Source organism: Hordeum vulgare, chromosome 5H (assembly GCF_904849725.1).
Source record: "Hordeum vulgare subsp. vulgare chromosome 5H, MorexV3_pseudomolecules_assembly, whole genome shotgun sequence".
Classification (NCBI taxonomy): Eukaryota; Viridiplantae; Streptophyta; class Magnoliopsida; order Poales; family Poaceae; genus Hordeum; species Hordeum vulgare.
The window spans coordinates 585,825,183-585,834,612 of NC_058522.1; the positions used below are offsets into that span (position 1 = coordinate 585,825,183).

The 9,430-nt window shown below is 54.0% G+C and overlaps 1 protein-coding gene across 2 annotated transcripts; it reads left to right on the top strand.

The window, feature by feature from the left end:
* The first annotated feature begins 3,711 nt into the window (after positions 1-3,711).
* LOC123395250 (disease resistance protein PIK6-NP-like) lies at positions 3,712-9,177 on the top strand. Of its 2 annotated transcripts, none has more exons than XM_045090210.1 (4): positions 3,712-4,290; positions 5,325-5,726; positions 6,620-8,688; positions 8,793-9,177. In XM_045090210.1, the coding sequence occupies exons 1-3, from the start codon at positions 3,866-3,868 to the stop codon at positions 8,652-8,654; spliced, it is 2,862 nt and encodes a 953-aa protein (XP_044946145.1). In that variant the 5' UTR covers positions 3,712-3,865; the 3' UTR covers positions 8,655-8,688; positions 8,793-9,177. The 2 variants fall into 2 exon arrangements, with proteins under 2 accessions (XP_044946145.1, XP_044946144.1); XM_045090209.1 differs by having other exon boundaries at positions 6,620-8,683; positions 8,792-9,177.
* The last annotated feature ends 253 nt before the right edge of the window (positions 9,178-9,430 follow it).

Here is a 9,430-nt window from a genome sequence, read left to right on the forward strand (position 1 = left end):
GACCATCCAACCCCATCCGCCAGTGGGACCCAGGGCAGGGGTGAAGCAATGACGACGGCTGGGGCGACGAGCAAGCGCCCGGACCGTCCAACCCCGTCCGCCACTGCGACCCAGGGCACGGGTGAAGCAAGGACGACGGCTGGGGCGACGAGGAGGCGCCCGGACCGTCCAACCCCGTCCGCCACTGCGACCCAGGGCAGGGGTGAAGCGAGGACGACTGTTGGGGCGACGAGGAGGCTCCCGGACCGTCCAACCCCGTCCGCCACTGCGACCCATGGCAGGGGTGAAGCAAGGACGACGGCTGGGGCGACGAGGAGGCGCCCGGACCATGCAACCCCGTCCGCCACTACGACCCAGGTCAGGGGTGAAGCAAGCACGACGGCTGGGACGAGGAGGAGGCGCCCGAACCGTGCAACCTCGTCCGCCACTGTGACCCAGGGCAGGGGTGAAGCAAGGACGACGGTGGGGGGACGAGGAGGCGCCCGGACCGTCCAACCCCGTCCGCCACTGCGACCCAGGGCAGGGGTGAAGCAAGGGCGACGAGGAGGCGCCCGGACCGTCCAACCCCGTCCGCCACTGCGACCCAGGGCAGGGGTGAAGCAAGGGCGACGAGGAGGCGCCCGGACCGTCCAACCCCGTCCGCCACTGCGACCCAGGGCAGGGGTGAAGCAAGGGCGACGAGGAGGCGCCCTCCAACCCCGTCCGCCAGTGCGACCCAGGGCAGGGGTGAAGCAAGGGCGACGGCTGGGGCGACGAGGAGGCGCCCGGACACTGCGACCCAGGGAAGGGGTGAAGCAAAGACGATGCCTGGGGCGACGAGGAGGCGCCCGGACCGTACAACCCCGTCCGCCACTTCGACCCAGGGCAGGGGTGAAGCAAGTACGACGACTGGGGCGAGAGGAGGTGCCCGGACCGTCCAACCCCGTCCGCCACTGCGACCCAGGGCAGGAGTGAAGCAAGGACGACGGCTGGGCGACGAGGAGGCTCCCGGACCGTCCAACCCCGTCCACCACTCCGACCCATGGCAGGGGTGAAGCAAGGACGACGGCTGGGGCGACGAGGAGGCGCCCGGACCATCCAACCCCATCCGCCAGTGGGACCCAGGGCAGGGGTGAAGCAAGGACGACAGCTGGGGCGACGAGCAAGCGCCCGGACCGTCCAACCCCGTTCGCCACTGCAACCCAGGGCACGGGTGAAGCAAGGACGACGGCTGGGGCGACGAGGAGGCGCCCGGACCGTCCAACCCCGTCCGCCACTGCGACCCAGGGCAGGGGTGAAGCGAGGACGACTGTTGGGGCGACGAGGAGGCTCCCGGACCGTCCAACCCCGTTCGCCACTGCGACCCATGGCAGGGGTGAAGCAAGGACGACGGCTGGGGCGACGAGGAGGCGCCCGGACCATGCAACCCCGTCCGCCACTGCGACTCAGGTCAGGGGTGAAGCAAGCACGACGGCTGGGACGAGGAGGAGGCGTCCGAACCGTGCAACCCCGTCCGCCACTGTGACCCAGGGCAGGGGTGAAGCAAGGACGACGGCGGGGGGACGAGGAGGCGCCCGGACCGTCCAACCCCGTCCGCCACTGCGACCCAGGGCAGGGGTGAAGCAAGGGCGACGAGGAAGCGCCCGGACCATCCAACCCCGTCCGCCAGTGCGACCCAGGGCAGGGGTGAAGCAAGGGCGACGGCTGGGGCGACGAGGAGGCGCCCGGACACTGCGACCTAGGGAAGGGGTGAAGCAAAGACGATGCCTGGGGCGACGAGGAGGCGCCCGGATCGTACAACCCCGTCCGCCACTTCGACCCAGGGCAGGGGTGAAGCAAGTACGACGACTGGGGCGAGAGGAGGTGCCCGGACCGTCCAACCCCGTCCGCCACTGCGACCCAGGGCAGGAGTGAAGCAAGGACGACGGCTGGGCGACGAGGAGGCTCCCGGACCGTCCAACCCCGTCCACCACTCCGACCCATGGCAGGGGTGAAGCAAGGACGACGGCTGGGGCGACGAGGAGACGCCCGGACCATCCAACCCCATCCGCCAGTGGGACCCAGGGCAGGGGTGAAGCAAGGACGACGGCTGGGGCGACGAGCAAGTGCCCGGACCGTCCAACCCCGTCCGCCACTGCGACCCAGGGCACGGGTGAAGCAAGGACGACGGCTGGGGCGACGAGGAGGCGCCCGGACCGTCCAACCCCGTCCGCCAGTGCGACCCAGGGCAGGGGTGAAGCGAGGACGACTGCTGGGGCGACGAGGAGGCGCCCGGACCGTCCAACCCCGTCCGCCACTGCGACCCATGGCAGGGGTGAAGCAAGGACGACGGCTGGGGCGACGAGGAGGCACCCGGACCATGCAACCCCGTCCGCCACTGCGACCCAGGTCAGGGGTGAAGCAAGCACGACGGCTGGGACGAGGAGGAGGCGCCCGAACCGTGCGACCCAGGGCAGAGGTAAAGCAAGGACGACGGCTGGGGCGACGAGGAGGCGCCCGGACCGTCCAACCCCGTCCGTCACTGCGACCCAGGGCAGGGGTGAAGCAAGGACGACGGCTGGGGCGACGAGGAGGCGCCCGGACCGTCCAACCCCGTCCGCCACTACGACCCAGGGGAGGGGTGAAGCAAGGACGACGGCTGGGGCGACGAGGAGGTGCCCGGACTGTCCAACCCCGTCCGTCATTGCGACCCAAGGCAGGGGTGGAGCAAGGACGACGGCTGGGGCGACGAGGAGGCGCCCGAACCGTCCAACCCCATCCGCCACTGCGAACCCGGGCAGGGGTGTATCAAGGACGACGGCGGGGGCGTCGAGGAGGCGCCCGGACCGTCCAACCCCGTCCGCCACTGCGACCGAGGGCAGGGGTGAAGCAAGGACGACGGCCGGGGCGACGAGGAGGCTTCCGGACCGTCCAACCCCGTCGGCCACTGGGACCCAGGGCAGGGGTGAAGCAAGGACGACGGCTGGGGCGACGAGGAGGCGCCCGGACCGTCCAACCCCGTCCGCCACTGGGACCCAAGGCAGGGGTGAAGCAAGGCCGACGGCTGGGGCGACGAGGAGGCGCCCAGGCCGTCCAACCCCGTCCGCCACTGCGACCCAAGGCAGGGGTGAAGCAAGGCCGATGGCTAGGGCGATGACGACGACGGTGACGACTACACCAACTTCTATAAGCTCCTCGACATGTAGAAGACTCGTTTGTTTTTTTTAGTTTGGTTTTTAAATTATATTTTTTTCAATTTATACAAATATGAATGAAAGGGTATAGTTTGGCCGAATTTGTGTTGTGTTTGGCCTAATTTTAATTGAGTATTTTTTTTTTAAATGACATCTGAGACGACCTTGTTGGGCCGGCTGGGAACACGACCCTCCCACGCTGATTTTATCGCCGGTTGCCCCAGGCGGCCTTATTTCAAGCCCGTGCCCGTGCCCGTGCCCGTGCCCGTGCTAGAGATCGTTTGGGTCCGGCCTTATTTTCTAGCATCGCCGGTTGCTAGAGATGCTCTAAGTGTGATCGTTTGGGGGGAAAATGGCGCACCCGGTGTTACGGGCGGGCATGTGGGTCCGGTTAGAGTTGCTCTCAAACGTGAGCAGGCTTGAACCATTGTTCTCACTGGCCGACACAATAAGTGAAGTGATTAAGGTTGCCTGACATGCAGCAGTAGAGATGCACATGCCCTGTAAGGCTTTATGTCACTCGAGACAGTAAGCAAAAGCATCACCTTTTCTTCTGCTTTTCCTTTGCTGCCTAGATACACGTTTGTTTTCTCTTCCCCGAAGCAACCTTCGCTCCTCCTCTTGAGCTGCTGTAGCAGCCCCCCTCGCCCCTCCTTCCAACCACCACACCCACGCTGCTGTCGCCGGAGAGAAGTTTGAGTGAGCAGCGACTAATGGCTGAGGAAATTTTTGTGAGCGCAGCCACCGGGGCCATGCGTTCCGTCTTGGGGAAGTTGGGTGTCATGTTGAGCAATGAATACAAGCTGCTCAAGGGTGTTCGTGATGACATCCAGTTTCTCAAGGACGAGCTGGAAGCCATGCACAAATTCCTCGTCGCGATGGCGAATGTGGAGGAACCTCCTGAGCAAGACAAGCTTTATGCCGACGCTGTGCGGGACCTGTCGTATGTTATGGAGGACAAAATCGACAAGTTCATGGTGCTCGTCCGCCGTGAACCAAGTTCCAAGCCAGATAGCTTCATGGAGCTTTTCAGAAAAAGCATGGAGAAGATCAACAAAATCAAGTTCCGCCATAACATCGCCAAAGACGTCAAAGACATCAAGATCAGAATCACGGAAGTGAGTGACAGACATAAAAGGTACGTGTAATGCGCTCAACAAATTTTATTATTGTTATATCTGCTTATCTAAGACCCCCACGCTCTTGATTTCCAACTAGTATTTGATAAGATTAGTCTTCGCGTCTCTCGCCGCTGCCTGTGGTCCCGTGCGTCCAATGGCATCGGCGAAGGGCCTCTCCTCCCTCCCACGGATCCACGGACGGTGCGCGCGTCCAGATCCGCGAGGTGTGACCCTCCGGATGGCTCGGTGAGTCCCGGCGGTTTGTGGGTTTCCTGCGGTGCGGTGCATGGATGCCCATATCCATGGGGTGTGGGTCTTCTGACAGCGTGACGCAACCTCGGGCGGTGGCAGGTTCGGGCGGCGACGGCGAGTCCCCACGGTGGCGGGTTTGCTACAGTGCATGGATGCCCAGATCTATGGGGGTGTGGGTCTTTCGGCAGAGCGGCGACTCCCGAAGGCGGCGACCTCGCGCAGCGGCACGTTCGGGCGACTATGCGGCGAGTACCGGTGGTGGTGGGTTTTGCTCCGGTGCACGGATGCCCAGATCCATGGGATGTGGGTCTTCTGGCAGCAGCAGCGTGGCGGCTCCCGGAGGCGGTAGCACGTTCGGGCAACAACGCGGCGATTCCCGGCGGTGGTGGGTTTTGCTGCGGTGCACGGATGCCTAGATCCATGCGATGATGGCATTGTCCGGCAAGATCAATGCCTCGGTACAACTCTGAAGATGGACCGGTGGAAGGCACCGACGGCGGCTTCTTAGAGTGCGTCAGACCGTGTGCGCCCCAGACCAGGCACTATGGTTTGGTTGGGCATTCGGTTTTAGATGTTAGGCTATTTTGCGAAGTCTGTTTGGTATTCGATCGAACTTTCATCACCCCTTCATCAAGGATAGAAGTAGCGACATATGTTGTCAAGACGGTGGTTTGAGATATAATGATCTATTATTTTATAAGGTCTATATGAATAATTAATAAAGTGGTTGTATGCATCTTCCTCCTTTTCTAAAATGAAATAAAATAGAAGTATCTAATTTCTTGGTCTGCAACTGAAGGTACATGATGGATCCGTCTTTAAGAGCTACAAATGAGAAGGTCGACCCACGACTTGAGGCAATGTTTAAAGATGCATCACTTCTTGTTGGCATTGATGGTCCGACCAATGTGCTTCTGAAGTGGCTGGACAATGAGGATGGTGAATCCGGACATCATCATCAGCTAAAAGTTCTCTCCATTGTTGGATCTGGAGGGTTAGGAAAGACCACTCTTGCTAGACAGGTCTATAACAAGCTTGGCGCAGACTATGACTGCCGGGCCTTTGTGTCAGTTTCACGTAACCCCAATATGGCGTCAGTTCTGCGTTCTATATTACGTAACATCAGCAACAGAAATGCAAGTCCCGAAGAAAGTATCCAACAACTTATCGAACAAATTCGAGAATTCCTGCAAGATAAAAGGTATGCAACTACTCTGAGCAAATTCAACTGAAGCTTTGTTATGTTTTTTATCGTGTAATATAGGATATACAAAATGTAATACTTCTAATACAATGTGTGGTAAAAGATATCCATTTCTCAGGAAAAAAAACTTTCATCTTAATTAAAAGCAAGGCAACAACCATACCGTGGTAATTTATCTGTTCATGTGACATGTTCTACGCTATCCATCTCTGGCTCACACCCTTTTAGGCACCACGGCCAGAGCAACTTTTAGTGTGACAAATGAAGACTGATGGTATTTTCAAATAAATATACTAGGGGAGAGACTAGCCTAGGAGCCCTGATATGAAACATGCATGCTTCGTTTGTTGGATTTTGATCGCTGGATCAATTCAGCAAAACAACAGCAACACCTATATGTGCAAGGTAGCCTCCCAAGCTAGCAAACTAGGAGCCGGCTTGATGAACAGTATGCAAGGACATACAGAGATAGAGCGCTGTAGAGCTAGCTAGACTAGATCGTTTCGATCGATCAACTGTTCCGGCGAGAACTCAGGAACACAAACGAATCGATGGATCGCTCGTACCGAGCCTTGCTTTACTTTGTCTTGCTTGTTTGGATGATTTACAAAGTGGGTTACATAGATATATATATATATATATATATAAACTAACTAGCCCATGCATGTTACGCCCTCTGTAAAAAAATATAAGATCGTTTAAATCATTATTTTAGTGATCTAAACACTCTTATATTTCTTTACGGAGGGAGTACTAATCTATTCGATGATGGACTCATGTCCAAACCGGACACGGACAGGCTAACCAAGTCTTGCTTAACTCTAATATCGTTACTAACATATATAGCACATTATATTACTTATATGTTTTTACCTAAAACTACCTTGCAGGTACTTTATAATAATTGATGATATATGGGATAAAAATCACTGGTACCAAACTTTGTCTTCTGCATTAGTCAGGAATGATTGTGGTAGTGCAATAATTACCACAACACGAAATATCGATGTCGCTAAATTATGCAGTGGTTCTCAAGGAGATCTGGTCTATGAACTCCAACCACTTGGTGTTGATCACTCGAAGAAGTTATTTTTCAAGCGGATATTTGGCTGCGAACAAAATTGCCCTCCTAACTTGAAAGAAGTCTCAGATGACATCTTAAAAAAATGTGGTGGTTTGCCCTTGGCCATCAATGCCATATCTAGCTTGCTGACTACCAAGGAAAGAAAACAAGAGTCGTGGGATCGTGTGAGACGCTCAATTGGATTTGATAAAGGAAAAAATGATGACATTGGTGACATGAAGTACATATTATCTCTGAGTTACTTTGACCTCCCCCTGGATCTAAGAAGTTGCCTGTTGTACCTGACTATGTTTCCTGAAGATTATAAGATTGAAAGGCAGAGATTAGTTCACAGATGGATTTCGGAAGGATTGATCAAGTGTAGAGATGAGGAAGATCTTTTTGAATTAGGAGAGGAATATTTTCATGAGCTTGTTAACAGAAGTTTAATACAGCCGGTGGGCATAGGATATGATGGCAAGGCACGGTGTTGCCGAGTGCATGACATCGTCCTTGATTTCCTAATTCACAAGTCCGCTGAAAAAAAGTTCAGTACCTTGTTAAGCAGTAATCCAAAGTCAGATTGCATAGTTCGTCGCACCTTTCTCATGGGAAATGAAGATCAAGCAAGTGTTGAGAAATTGGATTTATCACATGCTCGATCACTTGGTGCTTTTGGCAGTGATGTGAAGCAATTGCCTTCCTTTGGAAAGTCAAATGCTCTGCGTGTGCTGGACCTGTGTAAATGCTATGGATTGAGAAGTGAGCATGTCAAAGATATTGGAAGACTTTTACAGCTGAGGTACATGAACATCTCCGAGACAATGGTAATGAAGCTTCCAAGGGAAATTGGAGATTTGGAGTATCTAGAGACTCTCAGTCTGCACATGAATTTACAGGAGTTGCCAGAATCGGTAGCTCGGCTGAAACGACTGGTGCGTCTGTTTGTTGGAACGGACGCCAAATTTCCTGATGGCATTGGAAACATGAAGAATCTGCAAGAGCTTGGGATTGTAGATGCCATGAAGCAATCTGTGGAGTTTCTGGAAGAGCTTGGCAAACTAACAAGCCTGAGAAAACTGAAGATTCGTTGGGCCTCTGAATCTGGCGAGGCAAGTGACAAGGAAAAGACGCTAATGTCCTCCCTCTGCAAACTGGACGCATGCAAGCTTCGCAACCTCAGTATCGAATTGTGGTCGCCAGAAGAGGATGCAACCTTCATAGGGCGTTCGTTCTTCCCTAATCTGCATAGCATCCGAGAGATTCGTCTCGGCAGCGGGTGGATTACGGAATGGATGCTTTCACTTGTCAACCTTGAAAAATTATGTCTGTTTTCTTGTGGACACGAGATAGTGCAGCAGGATGTTGAGAGAGTTGGAAGCATACCAACTCTGCTAGAGTTCCGTGCAACAAATGACTTCGTAGGGTCCATCAGCATCAGCGGGGGATTTCAACAGTTACGAAGGTTTGACATGTGCGCACGTACTACGGAGTTGACGTTTGAAGCGGGGGCTTTGCCAAATCTCCAGGAGCTATTTATCCGCTGGGTTAGTTTTGAACTCTATGATTCTCCACAGTTGACGTTTGAAGCAGGCGCTTTGCAGAATCTCAAAGAGTTTAGCCTCTGGATTCGTCTAGACAAGTTGGAATCTGCTGGTGCTGGACTGGATTTTGGCATCCAGCACCTCACCAGCCTTGATAGGCTCCGTGTCGTCATAGATTGCGCTGGCAAGCAGCCTCACGCCCTTGATATGGCGCTGGCAGACGGTGTTTTCAAGAGCATGGCTGACACACACCCCAACCGTCCCACGCTGAAAATGATGAAGGGTTACAATTATTTCGCGTTACACGATGAGGAGTGATACACTCGAAGCCAAAAGCAAGCACACCGGCCGGGTCAGTCATTTCTGCTACATATAATTAAGTCTATCTTTTTTTCTTTCTTTCTTTGTATTCCAGGAGCAATCGATCTAATATCCATTTTTTATTCAAAAATTCAGGTGGGATCGATGATTCCTCTTGAGTAGCTCGGCTGCAGAGTGTGCTTCCCCAATCATCTGGCACTGGAGATCTTGAACCCTCTAGACATGAAGCGACTCTTCTTTAATTCTCTGTTTGCATTTCAGTCATTGTATTTGTGTGATGATGGTTTCAGGACTCGATTGATGCGTGCTACGTACACTGCTCTGAATAATCATGTACTAGTATTTATTGTCTTCGTTTCCCTTATCAACTTGAAGTTGTTGTCACTGGAGACATTCAGTATACGGTGACTCCAAACCATGTGTTATTCTACTTCTGTAACTTTCCCTATTTTTATGGCCGGTCTTTGCATGTTATGGATGCTATATGTACGTACTACCTCATAAAAACTAGTTCATTCAATGTCTTCCCTTTGTTCCTTGAAATGTTTCTGGAACTTTTTGTACCTGGCAATAATTTAAGGGTTTGGATGGCTTTTGTTGCTCTTTTCGACGTTTGCATTTCCTACATGCTGATTCTAGCTGCACAAGATAAACATCTGGATATTTCCCTATGAAAAAAGTCAATTTTACTCCCTTGAATATAGTGGGTGGTTCACTTTACCCCCTGATCTATTTTTTGGCTCCTTCTAGACCCCAAACAAAAATTCCCCACT